The sequence below is a fragment of the Oncorhynchus mykiss genome, chromosome 1 (genome assembly GCF_057628025.1).
Source record: "Oncorhynchus mykiss isolate SJ-2025 chromosome 1, ASM5762802v1, whole genome shotgun sequence".
Taxonomy (NCBI): domain Eukaryota; kingdom Metazoa; phylum Chordata; class Actinopteri; order Salmoniformes; family Salmonidae; genus Oncorhynchus; species Oncorhynchus mykiss.
Window position 1 is genome coordinate 63,512,677 of NC_143022.1, and position 21,641 is coordinate 63,534,317.

General features: G+C 42.9%; 1 protein-coding gene across 4 annotated transcripts in view; it reads left to right on the plus strand.

The window, feature by feature from the left end:
* The window catches only part of LOC110526060 (palmitoyltransferase ZDHHC16A), a 70,033-nt gene extending 48,392 nt beyond the window's left edge, over positions 1-21,641 (plus strand). For 2 of the 4 annotated variants that reach the window (XM_036981500.2, XM_036981491.2), the window contains exons 2-11: positions 12,610-12,862; positions 12,946-13,140; positions 18,011-18,099; positions 18,280-18,308; positions 18,525-18,667; positions 18,835-18,912; positions 19,187-19,266; positions 19,478-19,601; positions 19,688-19,758; positions 19,917-21,641. In XM_036981500.2, coding sequence (XP_036837395.1) covers positions 12,617-12,862; positions 12,946-13,140; positions 18,011-18,099; positions 18,280-18,308; positions 18,525-18,667; positions 18,835-18,912; positions 19,187-19,266; positions 19,478-19,601; positions 19,688-19,758; positions 19,917-20,019 — 1,158 coding nt within the window. In that variant the 5' untranslated portion in view covers positions 12,610-12,616 and the 3' untranslated portion in view covers positions 20,020-21,641. The remainder of the gene's footprint in view (positions 1-12,609; positions 12,863-12,945; positions 13,141-18,010; positions 18,100-18,279; positions 18,309-18,524; positions 18,668-18,834; positions 18,913-19,186; positions 19,267-19,477; positions 19,602-19,687; positions 19,759-19,916) is intronic. The other 2 variants (XM_090236179.1, XM_021606664.3) reach the window with 1 other exon arrangement.

Here is a 21,641-nt window from a genome sequence, read left to right on the forward strand (position 1 = left end):
GAAAATGCGCAACAATGTGCTAGACAGAACGTCTGGATAGGATTCCAACAATATAGCTAACTCCATTCTTTCAAAGCTGTCATTATGGGCTGTGTCGCTCTCACTATTGTGTTCAGCCCTGCTCATATCCCTTGATTGGAATGCAGAAGAGCAAGAGTAGAGTTGCCATAAAATGACGTGTCATAACTATATATATATATATATATATATATATATATAAAGCAGTAGTCCTAGCAGTTTGTGGCCCAATCCCAAAACTACAGGGGTCCCCAATTACTTTCAGCTGTGGGCCGATTATTATAATTTCTTTCTTGAGCAGATGGTTGGTGTGCCAGAACATAGTTATTTATAATTTGTACACAGCAAATTCACCGTAGGAATTCCAAACAGATAGTATTTGACATAATCAGATGAAAATTGTATAGATTTGTTTTTATATTTTTTTTTACTAAACTTCGGTGCCAAATAAAACCAACAGTTTGGCCAGTGTGCTTCCTATTGGGCAATCCTGGTCTAGACCCTACGCGAGGGCTCTCCAACCCTGTTCCTGGAGAGCTACCTTCCTGTAGGTTTTTGCTCCATCCCCAGTTGTAACTAACCTTATTCAGCTCATCAACCAGTTAATTATTAGGGTTGGAGTGAACCTACAGGATGGTAACTCTCCAGGAACCAGGTTGGCGAGCCCTGCCCAACGTCCTATGCACTTGTGGAGATCTGCAATGATTTCACAGGTGTAATCAATTTGGTAATAGTTCCAATTTGCCCTCTAATAGGCTAGGTGGAAGTTTTACCATATTGCTTAGATCAAATTATCTCAGATCTCCACAAGTGTGTAGGGTCTAGGGGGGTTGATTTGGGATTGGGCCAGTGACTTGAGTAATGTTCCCTCATTGTTTTGGGAACTGAGCAAATTTCAGGTCTGCTGAGTGCAAACTTGAACATTGTGAAAATTCTGTGCAACTTCTGGTGCGGGTTTATTGTTTATACTGACGCTGTACCCGCTTTAAGGTACAGTTAAAACAGTGGCCGTTTGGTCATAATGTAGGCCTATCTGAGTGGCCTACCATTAAAAACAATGGAGAAAATGCATCACAGAACGGCTATTTCCATGTTAAAATGTTATATCATTCAGCCTATAGTAGCAGCCAATGTGTGGTGTAAAATGTAGGCCTACATTCCGTGAGAATTTTTGAAAAAAATGCAGGGCTTCACATTAACCATTTTATTCCCCTGACATTCAGATAAGGTGGTGACTGGAAATGTGTATAACGCAGGAAACCAAGAAAATAAAGTTAATTATTATTTCCATACCATCATTAGAGAATCAGACATTATCCTACCCTCTGCCTATTGGCTACTTAGCTCATTCAAGCATGTCTCAAAATACAACAATGCCTCTTTTTAAGACCGAAAAAAAATATTTACCTGACTCTCTTTTCAAAGGCTAGAAATGCACAGGTTTTGTGCTCTTGTAGGAAGCAGCCACTCCCCCATTGTTGACTAGAAATGAGCAATAACTGGACTAATAACTCACTTACTAGCAAAGAATATAACAAATGTTCTCTCGCTTTGATCCCAAAAGAAGCGCATCTACTCATGCTGCAAACACAGTCCAGGTCAAAGGAATAATCTAATCCTAAACTGGAATTACGGGTAGGATGAACGGCCGGCAGACTCGAAACTTCTCTGTCGCAAATCCACCCTATCCCGTTAATCCCAGGGACCCAGGGGGAAATTGGAATAGATTCCAATGCCATAATCGTCTGGAGCCCAGAAAAGTAGGTCTTAAAAAGCGGAACCATTGCTTACACCATGTGGTCTTTGTAGCTCTGTGTATTGTTCAGGCCTGTGTGTGTGCGCATTTTTTTTTTTTTCTGGATCAAAAAGGGGCTTCGGTGGTGGGTGTGGCAAGGGGTTCGGTCGGAGGTCAGCTGGGTTTCCACTAGATAACACAGCCACAAAGTTGAAATTGTCTATCTTAACACATTAAAACAAAAATGTGCTTTTTGGTCTTGATTTATGGCTTGGGTAAGGCATAATGTCACCAGTGTGGTTTAAGCTTAGGTTTTGAAATCTGATTTTAAGAAGAGAAATTCTAGAAATAGGTGGAGTTTATGACTTTGTTGGCAAATCTTGCAATTCTATGCATTTTGTCATGGCTAATGCTGTATTCTTTAAACATAACAAAATCAATACTGCTAAATTCATTGTTTTTGGAATTTTCAATTAGAGGTCGAACGATTATGATTTTCAAGGCGGATGCCGATTTATTGGAGTACCAAAAAAAAGCAAATACCGATTAATCGGCCGATTTAAATTAAAAAATTAAAAAAATACGTATTTTGTTTTTATTTTGGTATTTTTTTTAAATTGTACATTTTTTAAATATATTTTTATTTATTATTTATTTATACAGTGGGGCAAAACAAGTATTTAGTCAGCCACCAATTGTGCAAGTTCTCCCACTTAAAAATGAGAGAGGCCTGTAATTTTCATCATAGGTACACTTCAACTATGACAGACAAAATGAGAAAAAAAATCCATAAAATCACATTGTAGGATTTTTAATGAATTTATTTGCTAATTATGGTGGAAAATAAGTATTTGGTCACCTACAAACAAGCAAGATTTCTGGCTCTCACAGACCTGCAACATCTTTTTAAGAGGCTCCTCTGTCCTCCACTCGTTACCTGTATTAATGGCACCTGTTTGAACTTGTTTATGGGTATATTCATGCAACGATTGTGCTTTTTTTGCAAATGCGCTTTTGTTAAATCATCCCCCGTTTGGCGAAGTTGGCTGTCTTTGTTACACGGAATCCAAACCGGCTGCGCGCGTGCGTTATCGTGCATAAATGTATTTGGTCCCCCTACACCAAACGCGATCACGACACGCAGGTTAAAATATCAAAACAAACTCTGAACCAATGACATTAATTTGGGGACAGGTCGAAAAGCATTAAACATGTATGGCAATTTAGCTAGTTAGCTGGCACTTGCTAGCTAATTTGTCCTATTTAGCTAGCTTGCTGTTGCCAGCTCATTTGTTCTGGGATATAAACATTGAGTTGTTATTTTACCTGAAATGCACAAGGTCTTCTACTCCGACAATTAATCCACACATAAAACGGCCAACCACGACGGATTACCACGACGACCGGCAAAACAGTTTGTCTTTCAATCATCCACGTGTGTATAACCAATGAGGAGATGAGAGAGGCAGGACTTGCAGCGCAATCTGCGTCAGAAATAGAAAGGAGTTCTATTTTAGCCCTTGGCATCGCAGATGCTCGTTGGTGCGCGCGAGCAGTGTGCATGCAATAATTGAATAACATGGATTTCTAAATATACAACGAGCCAGGTGGCCCAAACTGCTGCATATACCCTGACTCTTTTGCACAGAACGCAAGAGAAGTGACACAATTTCCCTAGTTAAAATAAATTAATATTGGCTGCTAACATGCACTAAATATGCAGGTTTAAAAATATATACTTGTGTATTGATTTTAAGAAAGGCTTTGATGTTTATGGTTAGGTACACATTGGTGCAACGACAGTGCTTTTTTCGCGAATGCGTTTGTTAAATCACCCGTTTGGCGAAGTAGGCTATGATTCAATGATAAATTAACAGGCACCGCATTGATTATATGCAACGCAGGACAAGCTAGATAAACCAGTAATATCATCAACCATGTGTAGTTAACTAGTGATTATGTTAAGATTGATTGTTTTTTAATGATGTGTTTAATGCTAGCTAGCACCTTACCGTGGCTCCTTGCTGCACTCTCATAACAGGTAGTCAGCCTGCCATGCAGTCTCCTCATGGAGTGCAATGTAATCGGCCATGATCGGTGTCCAAAAATGCAGATTACCGATTTGTTATGAAAACTTGAAATCGGCCCTAATTAATTGGCCATTCCGATTAATCGGTTAACCTCTATTTTCAATTCTCCGACTATCTAGCTTTTATTTTGGTGATTGTTACTTTTCAAAGGTTATAAAAAAAAAATATGGGTCCATTATCTTTTCTACATACGGTGCCTTCGGAAAGTATTCCTACACCTTGTTTTATTCCACATTATTTTGCTGTTGCAGCCTGAATTCAAAATGTATACATTTCTCCCTCATTTACACACAATACCTTTTATAATGACAAAGTGAAAAAATTTGATTTCTAAAAACATGTTATTTGTCACGTGCCGAATACAACAGGTGAAATGCTTACCTAACAAGCCCTTAACCAAACATTCAGTTTAAAGATAATGGAGAATTAAGAGATAACAAATAATTAAAGAGCAGCAGTAAATAATAATAGAGGGGATATATACGGGGGGGTACCATGTAATGGTAATTTTTACTTTTATTTTTTTATTTCACCTTTATTTAACCAGGTAGGATAGTTGAGAACAAGTTCTCATTTGCAACTGCGACCTGGCCAAGATAAAGCATAGCAGTGTGAACAGACAACAACACAGAGTTAAACATGGAGTAAACAATAAACAAGTCAATAACATAGTAGAAAAAAAAGAATCTATATACTTTGTGTGCAAAAGGCATGAGGAGGTAGGCAATAAATAGGCCATAGGAGTGAATAATTACAATTTAGCAGATTAACACTGGAGTGATATATAATCAGATGAACATGTGCAGGTAGAGATACTGGTGTGCAAAAGAGCAGAAAGGTAAATAAAATAAAAACAGTATGGGGATGAGGTAGGTAAATTGGGTGGGCTATATACCGATGGACTATGTACAGCTGCAGCGATCGGTTAGCTGCTCAGATAGCAGATGTTTAAAGTTGGTGAGGGAGATAAAAGTCTCCAACTTCAGAGATTTTTGCAATTCGTTCCAGTCGTAGGCAGCAGAGAACTGGAACGAAAGGCGGCCAAATGAGGTTTTGGCTTTAGGGATGATCAGTGAGATACACCTGCTGGAGCGCGTGCTACGGGTGGTTGTTGCCATCTTGACCAGTGAACTGAGATAAGGCGGAGCTTTACCTAGCATAGACTTGTAGATGACCTGGAGCCAGTGGGTCTGGCGACGAACATGTAGAGAGGGCCAGCCGACTAGAGCATACAGGTCGCAGTGGTGGGTGGTATAAGGTGCTTTAGTAACAAAACGGATGGCACTGTGATAAACTGCATCCAGTTTGCTGAGTAGAGTATTGGAAGCTATTTTGTAGATGACATCGCCGAAGTCGAGAATCGGTAGGATAGTCAGTTTTACTAGGGTAAGTTTTGCGGCGTGAGTGAAGGAGGCTTTGTTGCGAAATAGAAAGCCGACTCTAGATCTGATTTTGGATTGGAGATGTTTGATATGAGTCTGGAAGGAGAGTTTACAGTCTAGCCAGACACCTAGGTACTTATAGATGTCCACATATTCTAGGTCGGAACCATCCAGGGTGGTGATGCTAGTCGGGCGTGCGGGTGCAGGCAGCGAACGGTTGAAAAGCATGCATTTGGTTTTACTAGCGTTTAAGAGCAGTTGGAGGCCACGGAAGGAGTGTTGTATGGCATTGAAGCTTGTTTGGAGGTTAGATAGCACAGTGTCCAAGGAAGGGCCAGAAGTATACAGAATGGTGTCGTCTGCGTAGAGGTGGATCAGGGAATCGCCCGCAGCAAGAGAAACATCATTGATATATACAGAGAAAAGAGTCGGCCCGAGAATTGAACCCTATGGTACCCCCATAGAGACTGCCAGAGGACCGGACAACATGCCCTCCGATTTGACACACTGAACTCTGTCTGCAAAGTAGTTGGTGAACCAGGCATGGCAGAGGTAATATGTACATGTAGGTAGAGTTATTAAAGTGACTATGCATAGATAAGAGTAGCAGCAGCGTAGAAGAGGGGGGCAATGCAAATAGTCTGGATAGCCATTTGATTAGATGTTCAGGAATATTATGGCTTGGGGTAGAAGCTGTTCAGAAGCTTCTTGGACCTAGACTTGCCTAGAATGTATTGGAATTAATGGAAATAATGCAAATTAATACAATTTAAATGTATTTTTTTTTTGCATTGGATATATTTATCATGTGGAGACAAACATAAACCTTTTACCTTATCATAAGTAGACATAATTGAAAATGATTAAATCCTTCCAATAGAAATAATAATTTTAAAAAACAATTTAGTTACGAATTGAACTTTAATTAAATGAGTTTACTCTTCACGTGGGGATTTCACTGAACAACAAAAGAAAGGTAATATTTGGATGATTCCCAATGATCCATCGCATCTCCCAAAAATGTTTTCATCATAGATCTGTAAAACGATAGTCTATAAACTTAAGCTTTGGTTGTCTTCCTCTCAGGCTTCCAAGTCTTCTCCCTGGACCTCCTCAATGTCCACCTCCTGAACATCAGACTCTGAGGTCTCATCTTCACTGTCACTTTCCAACCTTGTTGAGGATGGCTTGTTGTCAGGCTCAAAAAACCTCAAACTTGCCAGAATGGCCACCAATTTTTCAGCCTGTGTGTGTGTGTGTGTTCCTAAACAAGGACCAGTTGCACTCTGAGGCTGCTGATGTTGATGGGATTTGTAGGATGATGGAAGCAACACGGGTAAGAGCCTCAGATCTACAAAGACCCTTCCATCAGGTAGCTGATGAGATATGGCAGTCGTGCCAACATATTGCATCTCTATCCCAAAGTCCTTGCTTGGAAGTGTACTTCGCCAGACTGCCAAGAACCTTGCCCTCATCCAGGCCAAGGTGGCGAGACACGGTAGTGATGACACCATAGGCCTTGTTGATCTCTGCACCAGTCCGGATGCTCTTACAGCATACTTGGGATCCAACATGTACGCTGCGTATGGGCTTCAGGCAGAAGTCTTACGTTTTTTGATGTATTTCAGAACTGCAGTTTCCTCAACCGTGAAGTGGGCAGGGCAGTAAGGATTTCTTCTCTTATATCTGCAAGCAGAGTCTGAATATCAGACTTGATGGCATTGTCTCTCTCAATCCGTGCAATGGCTTACTGCTATAGGTTTCAGGCTGCTTACCGCTCTCTCCCAAAATACATCATCCAGGAGGATCCTCTTGATTGGGCTGTCCATATCGGCAGACTGTGATATGGCCATTTCTTGGAGAGACTCCTTTCCCTCCAGGAGACTGTCAAACATGATGACAACACTACCCCAACGGGTGATGCTGGGCAGCTTCAATGTGGTGCTCTTATTCTTCTCACTTTGCTTGGTGAGGTAGATTGCTGCTCTAACTTGATGACCCTTCACATACCTATCCATTTCTTTGGCTCTCTTGTAGTGTATCCATTGTTTTCAGTGACATGATGTCATTGAGGAGCAGATTCAATGCATGAGCAGCACAGCCAATGGGTGTGATGTGAGGGTAGGACTCCTCCACTTTAGACCAAGCAGCCTTCACGTGTGCAGTATTGTCTGTCACCAGTGCAAATACTTTCTGTGGTCCCAGGTCATTGACTGTCTTCAGCTCATTTGCAATGTAGAGACCGGTGTGTCTGTTGTCCCTTGTGTCTGTGCTCTTGTAGAATACTGGTTGAGGGGTGGAGACAGTGTTCTTTTGATGTTTTTCAGTCAGTAGAAATACCTCTTTAGTGTCCTAAGTTTTCATAACTGTGACTTTAATTGGCTACCGTCTGTAAGCTGTTAGTGTCTTAACGACCGTTCCACAGGTGCATGTTCATTAATTGTTTATGGTTCATTGAACAAGCATGGGAAACAATGTTTAAACCCTTTACAATGAAGATCTGTGAAGTTATTTGGATTTTTACAAATTATCTTTGAAAGACAGGATCCTGGAAAAAGAGGCCTTACTTTTTTTTGCTGAGTTTAGGTGTTCCTTTTGTCCAGGTTGAAAGGGCAGTGTGGGGTGCAATAGAGATTGCATCATCTGTTGGGGCGGTATGCAAATTTGAGTGAGTCTAGGGTTTCTGGGATAATGGTGTTTATGTAAGCCATGACCAGCCTTTCAAAGCATTTTATGGCTACAGACGTGAGTGCTACGGGACGGTAGACATTTAGGCAGGTTACCTTAGTGTTCTTGGGCACAGGGACTATGGTGGTCTGCTTGAAACATGTTGGTATTACAGACTCAGACAGGGAGAGGTTTAAAAATGTCAGTAAAGACACTTGCCAGTTGGTCAGCGTGTGCTCGGAGTACACGTCCAGGTAATCTGTCTGGCCCTGCGGCTTTGTGAATGTTGACCTGTTTAAAGGTCTTACTCACATCGGCTGCAGAGAGCATGATGACACAGTCGTCCGGAACAGATGATGCTCTCATGCATGTTTCAGTGTTACTTGTCTCGAAGCAAGCATAGAAGTTATTTAGCTCGTCTGGTAGGCTCGTGTCACTGCGACGCTCTCGGCTGTGCTTCCCTTTTGTATTCTGTAATAGTTTGCAAGCCCTGCCACATCCAATGAGCGTCAGAGCCGGTGTTGTACGATTCGATCTTAGCCCTGTATTGACGATTTGCCTGTTTGCTGGTTTGTCAGAGGGCATAGCGGGATTTCTTATAAGCTTCCGGGTTAGAATGCCGCTCCTTGAAAGCGGCAGCTCTACCCTTTAGCTCAGTGCAAATGCCGCCTGTAATCCATGGCTTCTGGTTGGGGTCTGGTACGTACAGTCACTGTGGGGATGACGTCATCAGTGCGCTTATTTATGAAGCCAGGGACTGTACTACTCAATGTCATCGGAAGAATCCAGGAGCATATTCCAGTCTGTGCTAGTAGAACAGTCCTGTAGTTTAGCTTCTGCTTCATCTGACCACTTTTTAAAAACATTTTCATAGACCGAGTCACTGGTGCTTCCTACTTTAATTTTTGCTTGTAAGCAGGAATCAGGAGGATAGAATTATGGTCTGATTTGCCAAATGGAGGGAGAGCTTTGTACGCGTCTCTGTGTGGAGTAAAGATGGTTTTGAGTTTTGTTTTTTTGCACATTTAACATGCTGATAGAAATTAGGGAAACTTTAATCAGTTGTAACTGCATTAAAGTCCACGGCCACTAGGAGCGCCGCATCTGGATGAGGGTTTTCCTGTTTGCTTATGGCGGTATACACCTTATTGAGTGTGGTTTTAGTGCCCTCACCGGTCTGTGGTATGTAGACAGATGACAACTTTCTAGGTAGATCGTGTGGTCTACAGCGTATCATGAGATGCAAAACCTTGAGACTTCCGTATATATCGTGCACCAGCTGTTTACAAATATACATAGGCCGCCACTCTGTGTCTTACCAGAGGCTGCTGTTCTATCCTGCCGAAAGAGTGTATAACCCGTCAGCTGTATGTTAATGTCGTCGTTTAGCCACGACTCGGTGAAACATAAGATATTACAGTTTTTAATGTCCCGTTGGTAGGATATACGTGCTAATTTATTGCTTTTATACACGTGTCAGCTTAACTCTATTCCATTTCTTTTGATAAAAAAAACTACTTGCAGATGACCAGCATACCCATAACATGATGCAGCCACCACCATGCTTGAAAATATGTAGTGGTAGGTACTCGGTTGTGTTGGATTTTCCTCAAACATAACACTTTGTATTCAGGACACAAAGTGAATTTATTAGCCAATTTTCTTTAGTGCCTTGCAAACAAGATGCATGTTTTAGATGCATGCTTCCTCTTCACTCTGTAATTTAGGTTATTATTGTGGAGTAACTACAATGTTGATCCATCTTCAGTTTTCCTTGTCACAGCCATTAAACTCTGTAACTGTTTTAAAGTCACCATTGGCCTCATGGTGAATCCCTGAGTGGTTTCCATCCTGTATCTTTGTAGTGACTGGGTGTACTGATACACCTTCCGAAGTGTAATTAATAACTTCACCTTGCTCAAAGGGATTTTCAGTGTCCGCTTTTTATTTTATTTTTACCCAATTACCAATAGGTGCGCTTTTCCAGGTATTGGGAAAATCTCATCCGACCTGAATTCCTCACTCCTCCCTAACTCGTCCACGTATGGAGTCATTCAATTTCCAATAATCCCTCATGTGGAACGCCACCTAGAAAATATATTGACTTGAACAGGGAAGAGAGAAAATGCATGTTTAATAATTTCACACCAACCTTGATGAGAATGAGATTTGGGCAAGAACCGTCCATCTGTTCTAAGCCAATGTGATGCTAGTCTCCATGCCAGTCTCCTTCTTCCTCGGGTGTCAAAATGAGATGCAGACTGAGCCTTGTACGTAATTAATTGTACTGTATCACCCAGAAAGCGATATGTATTCATGCACTTTAAAATTAGGATTCTGATGACATGGTAAAACAAAATCCCTACTATCAATGTCCTGGTTAGCCCAAGCTACCATCTAGTGGGTTCTCCACCTTCCTCTCAGAGGACACTAAAATATTAGGTTTCCTGGGAGGAAATCCTCCCTTGACTCAATAGATTTGAGCAGTGCACCCTCCCCTCACTTGGCGCTCTCTTCTCTCCTTTCCGACTCATACTTAAAACAATTGATAAATTATCCAATAGATTTTATAAAACTGCAGAATTTCGCTAACTGCTCCGTGAAGAAACAACCTCTGTGAAATATTTCAAAGAGAGATAAGGACAGCCCATCTTCTCCTGGAAGAGAAAATGTGCATTTTGTTAGTATTATGCTAAATCTTAATTATCAACTAGTTTTAATTACAAACAAAACACGTCCTCCCTCCAATCATTAATCATTTGTTTTAATCCATCCCAATGTTTATGTAGCCTGTACTACCCTTAGACTCAGTGGTAAGAAATGCCGCCGTGTCTAACGATTTACTCCCGTATATGACTGGTCTCTCTTTCCACCATGATTTTCCGTAACCACCACACTACAATGCCCTTCATCTTCATGAACAAATAGTTTAAAAGGTAATTTTAGGTTTGGCAACCCCAATGCTGGCGCATGACACAATTGCTTTTTTAAAACAAACAATTACTCACAATATTAACTCCACTCTTAATTTCTCGTGACCCCTCCTCCCTTTCGTCAATTCTATAAACATATGTCAGAATAAGTCGGAATAATTGGTTCCCCACCCATCACTATCCGAGTATTGTTACTGGTCCTGGTCGATTCTGCCCCTGTTACCGTGCTGAATGTAATACTTTTCCCTGTCGTAAATGTGACTTGTTTCATGCCCTGCTACACTCTTCCAATGACCAACGGCCCCACACCTAAAACAGTGCTCTGACACTCTGCACTTTGCGATAGATTCACTGCTCTTTCCTCCCTGTTTCTTTGTCTTACCTTGGCCGTGTAGTTGCCGTACCAAGCGGTGATACGGCCCGACAGGATGCTCTCAATTGTACATCTGTAAAAGTTTGATGGTTTTCGGTGACAGGACAAATTTCTTCAGCCTCCTGGGGTTGAAGAGGCACTGTTGCGCCTTCACCACGCTGTCTGTGTAGGTGGACCATTTCAGTTTGTCAGTGCTGGGTACGCCGAAGAACTTAAAACTTTCCACCTTCTCCACTGCTGTCTTGTAGATGTGGATAGGGGGGTGCTCCCTCTGCTGTTTCCTGAAGTCCACGATCATCTCCTTTGTTTTGTGGACATTGAGTGAGGTTGTTTTCCTGACACCACACTCCCAGAGCCCTCAACTCCTCCCTGTAGGCTGTCTTGTCGCTGTTGCTAATCAAGCCTACTACTGTTGTGTCATCTGCAAACTTGATGATTGAGTTGGAGGCGTGCTTGGCCACGCAGTCATGGGTGAACAGGGAGTACAGGAGGGGGCTGAGCACTCACCCTTATGGGGCCCAAGTGTTGAGGATCAGCGACGTTGTGTCGATTTTTACCATCACCACCTGGGGGCGGTCCGGACCCAGGGCCTCAAGCTTAATGATGAGCTTGGAGGGTACTATGGTGTTGAATGCTGAGCTGTAGTCAATGAACAGCGTTCTTACATAGGTATTCCTGTTGTCCAGATGGGATAGGGCAGTGTGCGTGTGATGAAGATTGCATCGTCTGTGGACCTATTGGGGCGGTAAGCAAATTGAAGTGGGTCTAGGGTGACTCTCCAGTTCGACTATAAATCGTGGTGAATCCTACCGACAACTGTTAGGTTCTGACAGAGTGAAAAACTAACGGACAACTAGTCAAAGCTCAAACCAAGTTTTTTTTTTTAACTACTGGATCAAACAGCTGCATAAGACAAAGACATGTTTACACAAGCACATATATCTCCTCGCACATTTGGACAGCCAATACATCTCTGTTGCTAGGCAGGACTTTAGTGGCAACTCTTTGTTCTCACTTCATCTGACCTGACCTTGATCCTAATTCCTCACTCCTCCCTAACTCACGGCTGTCTGTGACTGAAACCAGACCATTGCCCTTCTCTTCATAGTATAAATGAGATTTAACAATAACATCTTTTAACAGAATGTAAACTTTCTGCACTCCCCTGTCTCACTCAGTAGATTTCCATCCACTGTTCTAATAGTGTAAGACACTGTATTTCAAGTTAAAAGTTTGAATCCAACAAGTGTGTATTATTTACTGTATTTATACATGGGATATCACTTTGCAACAGTACATTTTCCAAAATCACTGGAGGATGTCTTCAGTTTACAGAGGTGTTTTATTTATTTAAGCATCGTGAAAAATGGTAGAATAATCCCTGGTAAACATTCATCTGTGTGTGTTTCAGGAGAAGAATGCGGCTGTGCCCCACCTTCCTGCTGCAGCGCTGGCTGTGGTTGTGTGTGTGCGCCAGACAGTGGCACTGCAGAAATGGCAACAACTGCAGACTACCGCTGTGTGTGAGGCAGATATGGGCCTACCTCAGACTGATGGTCGACTCCCTCTATTACAACACCCTCACCAACTCTGATGTCGTCATGGACTCACTGATGGAACCCATCTTATGGATGGTGGACCTACTCACCCGCAGGTTCGGGGCGGTAAGTGTGTGTGTGTCAGTTGCCCAGATGTTCATGCTCATGAAACAATTTCTCACTCATTTACCCCCTCTCTCTTTCTCCAGGTGTTTGTATGTCTGTTAGTGATACTGACCACTTCTATTCTGCTGGTAGTCTATGTGGTTATGCTGCCCGTGATCTTCGACACGTACTCTCCATCCTGGATAGCCTGGCACATGAGTTACGGACACTGGAACCTTGTCATGATCGTCTTCCACTATTATAAAGCTACCAATACTGCCCCAGGATACCCCCCTACGGTACACACACACACACACACACACACACACACACACACACACACACACACGCCTTGCGGTAATCCATCGTATCCGATGATGACTTCCACTTCTGATTTAACAATGAATTCTTTGGTGGCTGTAGAGTCCAATCCGAGATCCACAAACTTAATTACAGGTGGGGCATGTGCAGGCTGTGTTGGGAGGGAGGGGGCAGTCATGGTTGTCATGTCTCCTGAGCTGTTTTTTCCTGTCTCTTTGTGCTCCTCTCCTCCTGCCTCTGTACACCGCTCTGTCAGAGCTACCGCCAGGTGGAACGGTCGGCGGCGGCGTCCACCAGGTCTGTGGGTTTGATGTTGCACTTCTTCCGTGACGCTTTCAGCTGGTCCTCGTAGCGCTTCAGACCGGCAGCCAAGAAGTAGCTGGCCATTCAAGATCTTCCATGGCAAGCGCTCACGAGACATTCTAATGACATGACCGAGCCAGCGCAGTTGGTGTTGGGTGGCCGTGGCGTCCCTACTCTTGCATTTGGTCTTAGAAAGTATTTCTGTGTGGGGCACACGGTTGCCCCAGTTGATTCCCAGTATGCACTGTAGGCATCCTATGTGGAATTGCTCGAGCTGCTTGTTGCGGCGACTGTAGGTGACCCAGGCTTCACAGCTGTAAGGAACTGTGGTAATGCAGACGGCTTGAAAGACGGTGACTTTGGTGTGCAGGTGGAGATCCCAGTTTTGGAAGACACTGCGTCTGAGTTTCCCGACGGTAGTGAAGGCTTGCTTGATCCTTTTTTGAATTTCTGGGTCGATGCTGTAGTCCTCCGGGAGGATGCTGCCCAGGTATTTGAATGACGGGGATATTTCCAGTGATTTGTGTTCTATGGTGAAGAAGGGCATGGTGAATGGAGGGCTGGATCTCCATTGGCAGACCCCCTCTGTCTTGTTGACAGTCCCATCCTGCTGTTGACCTTCACAGCCGTTTTACAAGGATGGACTGAAGGTCTTCCGGAGTGTGAGCCACGAGCACAGTCATCAACATACTGCAGCTCAAGAACCTGCTCTGTCAACCTTGGTGGTTGCTTGGAGCCTCCTGATGTTGAATAGGTTTTCACCAGCCTGAAGTCCACCGCAACCCTGCTGCTGTCCTCAAGCGCCTTGTGGAGAAGCTGGGTGACACATGAGGAAGATGTACAGGTGCCAGCACGCACCCTTGCCTCACACCAATCCTGACTCCTGCACTCCTATGGAACTGGCAAAGGATGTTGACTAATTTTAGTATGCCCCATAGTTGTTCCCGGCTCCGTGTCGAAGGCCTTAGAGGGTGACAAAGGCCATGAAAAGGTCCTGATGTTCATGGCACTTCTGCTGGAGTTGCCGTGCCGTGAATATCATGTCAACCGCGCTCCTTTTCTTTTGGAAGATGCATTGGCCAGGACCTTGCCGGGCAACAGCCAGAAGGGATAACCCCCGGCTGTTGCTGCAGATATTGCCACTGTATTCTCACCTGGAGTTTAGCCAGTATCATACAGTGATCTGTCCAGTATTCTGCACCCCTCATGACACGTATCAGCAGGACGTCATTGGTATCAAAACGTCTTACTATGACGTAGATGATCAGGTGCCAGTGTTTTGAAGCGTCCAATAGATTTCTATTGTTTTTCTGCTGGAACAGGCTGTTAGTGATGATGAGATCAGGCTCGGCACATGGTCAGTAGTCTCATGCCGTTCTCATTGACCTGGCCAACACCATGCGTAGTAGAGGTCGACTGATTTATGATTTTTCAACGCCGATACCGATTATTGGAGGACCAAAAAAAGCCAATGCCGATTAATCGGCCGATTAAAAAAAAAAAAAATATATATATATTTGTAATTTATTTATAATAATGACAGTTACAACAATACTGAATGAACACTTATTTTAACTTAATATAATACATCAATAAAATCAATTTAGCCTCAAATAAATAATGAAAAATGTTCAATTTGGTTTAAATAAGGCAAAACAAGGTGTTGGAGAAGAAAGTAAAAGTGCAGTATGTGCCATGTAAAAAAGCTAAGGTTTAGGTTCTTGCTCAGAACATGACAACATATGAAATCTGGTGGTTCCTTTTAACATTTCAATATTCCCAGGTAAGAAGTTTTAGGTTGTAGTTATTATAGGAATTTTAGGACTATTTCTCTCTATACCATTTGTATTTCATATACCTTTGACTATTGGATGTTCTTATAGGCACTTTAGTATTGCCAGTGTAACAGTATAGCTTCCGTCCCTCTCCTCGCCCCTACCTGGGCTCAAACCAGGAACACATCGACAACAGCCACCCTCGAAGCAGCGTTACCCATGCAGAGCAAGGGGAACAACTACTCCAAGTCTCAGAGCGAGTGACGTTTGAAACGCTATTTGCGCACACCCTGCTAAATAGCTAGCCATTTCACATCGGTTACACCAGCCTAATCTCGGGAGTTGATAGGCTAGAAGTCATAAACAGCCCAATGCTTGAAGCATTGCGAAGAGCTGCTGGCAAAACGCACTAAAGTGCTGTTTGAATGAATGCTTACGAGCCTGCTGCTGCCTACCATCGCTCAGTCAGACTGCTCTATCAAATATCAAATCATAGACTTAATTATAACATCATAACACACAGAAATACGAGCCTTTGGTCATTAATATGGTTGAATCCGGAAACTATCATTTCGAAAACAAAACGTTTATTCTTTCGTTGACCGTTCCGTATTTTATCTAACGGGTGGCATCCATAAGTCTTAATATTCCTGTTACATTGCACAACCTTCCTGTTATATCATAATTACATAAAATTCTGGCAAATTAGTTTGCAATGTGCCAGGCGGCCCAAACTGTTGCATATACCCTGACTCTGCGTGCAATGAACGCAAGAGAAGTGACACAATTTCACCTGGTTAATATTGCCTGCTAACCTGGATTTCTTTTAGCTACATATGCAGGTTTAAAAATATGTACTTCTGTGTATTGATTTTAAGAAAGGCGTTGATGTTTATGGTTAGGTACAGTTGTGCAATGATTGTGCTTTTTTTGCCAGTGCGCTTTTGTTAAATCATCCCGTGTTTGGCGAAGTTGGCTGTCTTTGTTAGGAAGAAATAGTCTTCACACAGTTCGCAACGAGCCAGGTGGCCCAAACTGCTGCATATACCCTGACTCTGTTGCAAGAAAAGTGAAACAATTTACCTAGTTAAAAGACATTCTTGTTAGCAGGCAATATTAACTAAATATGCAGGTTTCAAAATATACACTTGTCTATTGATTGTAAGAAAGGCATTGATGTTTAAGTTTAGGTACACATTGGAGCAACGACACTCCTTTTTCGCAAATGTGCACCGCATCGATTATATGCAACGCAGGACACGCTAGATAAACTAGTAATATCATCAACCATGTGTAGTTAACTTGTGATTATGATTGATTGATTGTTTTTTTTTTTGTAAGATAAGTTTAATGCTTGCTAGCAACTTACCTTGGCTTCTTACTGCATTCGCGTAACAGGCAGGGTCCTCGTGGAGTGCACTGTAAGGCAGGTGGTTAGAGCGTTAGACTAGTTAACCGTAAGATTGCAAGATTGAATCCCTGAGCTGACAAGGTAAAATCTGTCATTCTGCCCCTGAACAAGGCAGTTAACCTACCGTTCATTGAAAATAAGAATGTGTTCTTAACTGACTTGCCTAGTTAAATACATTTATTTTTTTATTAATCGGCCAAATCTGTGTCCAAAAATACCGATTTCCGATTGTTATGAAAACTTGAAACAGGCCCTAGTTTATCGGCCTTTCCGATTAATCGTTTGACCTCTAACGGGTACCCAGCACTCTGCTCCATATTCCTGTTCTGTCCTACCCTAGCGTTGAAGTCACCCAGCAAAAAAAGCTTGTCATTCCTGGGGATGTGGTAAAGGGCCTCATCTAGTGACTGGTAGAAGCAGTCATTCGCCTCATTTTTAGATGGTAACGTTGTTGCGTATGCACTGAAGAGTGGCATAGCGCATCTTGGCTAGGAGGATATGGAGAGACATGAGTCTTTCACTTATGCCAACAAGTGTTTTTGGTGAGATGGAGTAAGAGGCTGGTCGTAATTGCCAGTCCCACATGTGCTGATGTTGTCCATCCAGAGGGTAACCTTTCCAGGAAGAAGCGAGTGGGCACTTTTTAGGCCACATTTTCTAGGCCTCTCCCCTGTTGGGGTGAGCAGTGTGGCTCCTAAATAGGGCTCAGTCACATGTCCTGTCGAGAGCAGCTGCCCCTGAAATCCCAACTGCTGGCGTCCATAATAGCCCTGTGCCACTGGCGTGCAGGGGTCTGATTAAGGTCTCCCAGTGCATTCACCCTTGTCCCCCGTCATCAAACACCCCAACGCAGCCAGGCTTTAGTCCAGTTTCCGGTTGATGCCTTCACTAAGGTCAGAAGTGGATACCTGTGCAAAGGAGGTTATGTTAGTCTCGCTGAGGGTACGCAATCTCCAACTGCACTACTTCCCTGTGGGAAGGTGTATTCCAGAGACAAAGGGGGAAACTCAGGACAACCAGCATCTTCCACTGCAGGAGGCTGCCTGGTCCCCAGTCTGTCGGCGTCTGCCTACCTTGAGTTTCAAGACAACCAGTTAACGTGTGCTGCCACTAGGAGGTCCGAAAGCAGTCTTGGTCATGGAGAGGCTTTGTACCGACAAGGGGGGACTTGTGCATGAAGCTCCCCAATTCACCACAAGGGCTAGCTGGCGGCAGCAAGCTGTAAGCGAGAGTATGGAGGCACTACTGCACTAGATGCGTCACATGCACCCTGCAGTTTACTGCCGACACACACACACACACACACACACACACACACACACAGGCGTAATAGAGATCTCTGTGTTGTGTTTATTCCAGATGAAAAATTCAATTCCATTTGTGTCCATGTGTAAGAAGTGTATCATCCCCAAACCAGCCAGAACTCACCACTGTGGCATCTGCAACACGTAAGGCAAACTTTGGTTACCCTTAACCATAGATCTAGGATCGGATGTCCCTATCATAACCATTAGGGGAATTAAATAGCTGACGGTAATGCTAATTCTATCTAGTCGATGACAACTCATAACCCTGGTATAGTAGCGTTGTAGATGTCTAACTTTAACATGACAGCTTCTACTTCACAGGTGCATTTTGAAAATGGACCATCATTGTCGTATCCTTTTAAATGGAGTTGGAGAGTAGAGATTGATTGGTAGTGTACTAGTTGTGTCACGTTATCAGGGATGGTTGACATCATTTACATTGTCTACCATAGCTGCATCTTTTATAAGCAAGTCTGTTAGGCACAAAAATGAAGATTTATTGCACAGTATTTTTGAGGATGGGTGTTAGTGTTTTTTGTTTCCTCCTTAACTCTGGTTCCCCCCAGCGTGGCTGAATAACTGTGTCGGCCATTTTAACCAGCGCTACTTCTTCTGCTTCTGTGTCTCCATGACCCTGGGCTGTGTCTACTGCAGCATCAGTGGCCGGAACCTTTTCCTGGATGCTTATAGTGCTTATAGTGCTATAGAGGTACACACAGACTCTTTGAGGGAGACCTGGGTCTGCTGGGCTTCTATTATTGAGAGGGTCATGGTCTACTTTAACCGCCTCTGTGTTCAATTTTAACTCTTGAAGTGTTTCTTCTGTTTGTCTAACTCTTGGTGGTCTGGGGGTGTGTTTTTGCGTTATCCTGAGAGCGCTTCAAACACATGGACAAATCAGGTGTACCGGTGACAGGGAAGGGGCAACTCATAGGCATCTTACCTCCTGTGCAGGTAGTACACACACACACACACACACACACACACACACACACACACAAACAAACTGCCCCTCTCACTTCATTGGCCTCTCCTGGTTACTTTCTTGTTCTTTAGTGGTGGTGGTTGAATAGATGACTTGTTATTAAAGGGTGATGTTTTTCATACGGTATTTGATCTTGTATTATGCATACTCCTAAAACAGGTGACTTAAGCACAACCCTGGGTTCCGACTAGGATATGTTTTCCTATTTAGGCGTTTGTATGACCTCTGTCTGTTGTCAATCAGAGCACCTACCAGACTCCTCCCTTAACGTTCAGAGACGAGATGTTCCACAAGAGTGTCATTTACATGTGGGTGTTAACCAGGTGAGATGTACTTCACAAGATTACTGTTATTATTACTGTATTTTAGTTAGTTTTTACACAGTGATATTTAAAAAAAAAGACATATTTTAATAGTTCCAAGTTAAAAGCACATTATTTCCCAATGGTGTTAGAAGCTCCGCCCCACAGTATTGTGTGTGTTGTCATTGGCTGTTTAGCAATAAATAAAAAAAACTGCGACTGGTCATTTTAGCGTGGTGGCTGTATCTCTTGGGGGGCTGACTATCTGGCACGCAGTGCTGATATCCCGAGGAGAGACCAGCATAGAGAGGCACCTCAACAACAAGGAGACCAAACGGATGCGGAAATGTGGCAAGGTGCACGCGCGCGCACATACACACACACACCTTGCCTTACAGTTGGCGGACACAAGCTATTCAAACTGTTCTCCTATTCCTCCCAGGTGTACAAGAACTCATTTAACTATGGCAGACTGAACAACTGGAAAGTCTTCTTAGGTGTGGAGAAGAAAAGGTTAGATAGATGCTTCTCCTCTCCAGGCTGTGTGACAATCTATTGATCTGCACAGATATTTAACACGCACATTATGTGACTGTTGTGGTCAGAAATAAAACACTATTACTGAGTATTGTATTTAGTTGTGGTAATGTCTGCCTCTCTTCTCTCTCCAGTCATTGGCTGACGCGAGTCATCCTGCCCTCTGGACATGTCCCCATTGGGAACGGCCTGACCTGGGACATCTATCCATTCAGAAAAGACATGATGCCCGTCTGAGCCAAATACAAAATAACTGAATTGAGACTTCTACAAAATGAGGAAACACCTGATGTCTGTCTGATCACTGACCCCACAGACTCTGTCCACACAGAACTACATCTCCCAGCGGCCCCTGTACCCTACATATACTGATGTCACATGACCAGGTTTTGGAGACGAGCAGGAGAGTGAATACTGGGAGGACAACAGGGAAGAGATGGGGAACGTTTGCTGCTCCTAAGTGAAACAACCCTACAAAATGTTTCAACCCTGGTCCTGGCACAGGGCTTGTGTAATAAAGGCCAACCACACTCCAGAACTTGTAATGATGTGGGGATGAACTGTTTCATAATGTTTTCAGACTGTACTACAGTGTACCACAGTATGAGTCGTCATATTACCCATAAGACCTAGAGGTCAAACAGGGAAATTATTCCAATAATTATTTTACACCATTCACTTTTCCCATAGGTTTAAAAAAACAAAACACTTAAATTAAGGGCTGGGTTTAGTTTTGATAACCGTGTAAATCTTCCTAGATGATATTAAAAAAAAGCAGTGACTCATCAATATATTTGCCTGTATTCATCCCCCCCCCCCAAAAATACGAAGTGCTACTGTGACTATCATAAAGAACTACAAATGCCATGATGATCAGGATGAGACTTCCGAAACAAGGAAAAAGTTAATCCCGAGATTCTTACCATCTAATGTCAGCTAAATGTAATAAATACATTGGCACCATTTCTTTAGATGGACAATTCTGTCAACTGTGCAAGTTTTCAAGTGACAGAATACCTGTTAGCAAAGGTGTTAGCTAGAGATGACTTGCAGGGATTTGTAGTCTTTCATGATGTCTACTTTGATGCTAATTACTATTTTGATTTAAGTCACCTTGTCAGAGATTAACATGGTTATCAAAACGTCACAGCAGGGTGACTACACAAAACACAGCTGTTATTTTAGGTGTTTCTAAAATCTCCTATGGGGAAAAATGAATGGTGGAAAAACGATTGGAACCATTTCCCGGTTTGACCGCTAGGTTTTATGGGTATTATGACACGTCCACAATAGGACTCTGGTGTACTTTAGGCATGTCAAACTCATTCCATGGAGGGCCAAGCGTCTGCAGGCTTTTGGGTTTTTCCTTTCAATTAAGCCCTAGACAACCACGTGTGGGGAGTTCCTTACTAATCAATGAACTTAACTCATCAAGTACAAGGGAGGTACTTGATGAGCGATATGTTTGCGATATTACATTTCCTTAAAACAATAACAAATGTGGATCTCGGCTTTAATCTATTTTTAACATTGTCATTTCCCATCTTGACATTAACATTGAGAAAAATCACTGAAAAGGGGTTGACGGTAATGGTTAACGATGTCATAAATCAGCCATAACTCCCCTTGGAATCAAGGGAGAGGCAATTGAAAGCAAGCTTAACAAAACATTCGAACTTGTTTACCAATGAGTAACAGGGTTAACGTGCTATGCTCGATGCACTCGGTCTTCTACCCCAAAACACTGTATGTCTGTACAGTAGGACAGTTACATGCAATGTTACATTTGTTGACCCCGTAGTTATGTTATGTTCTGTATTGTTCAGTTGTATGATATAAAAATAAAAAAAATCTCTGTC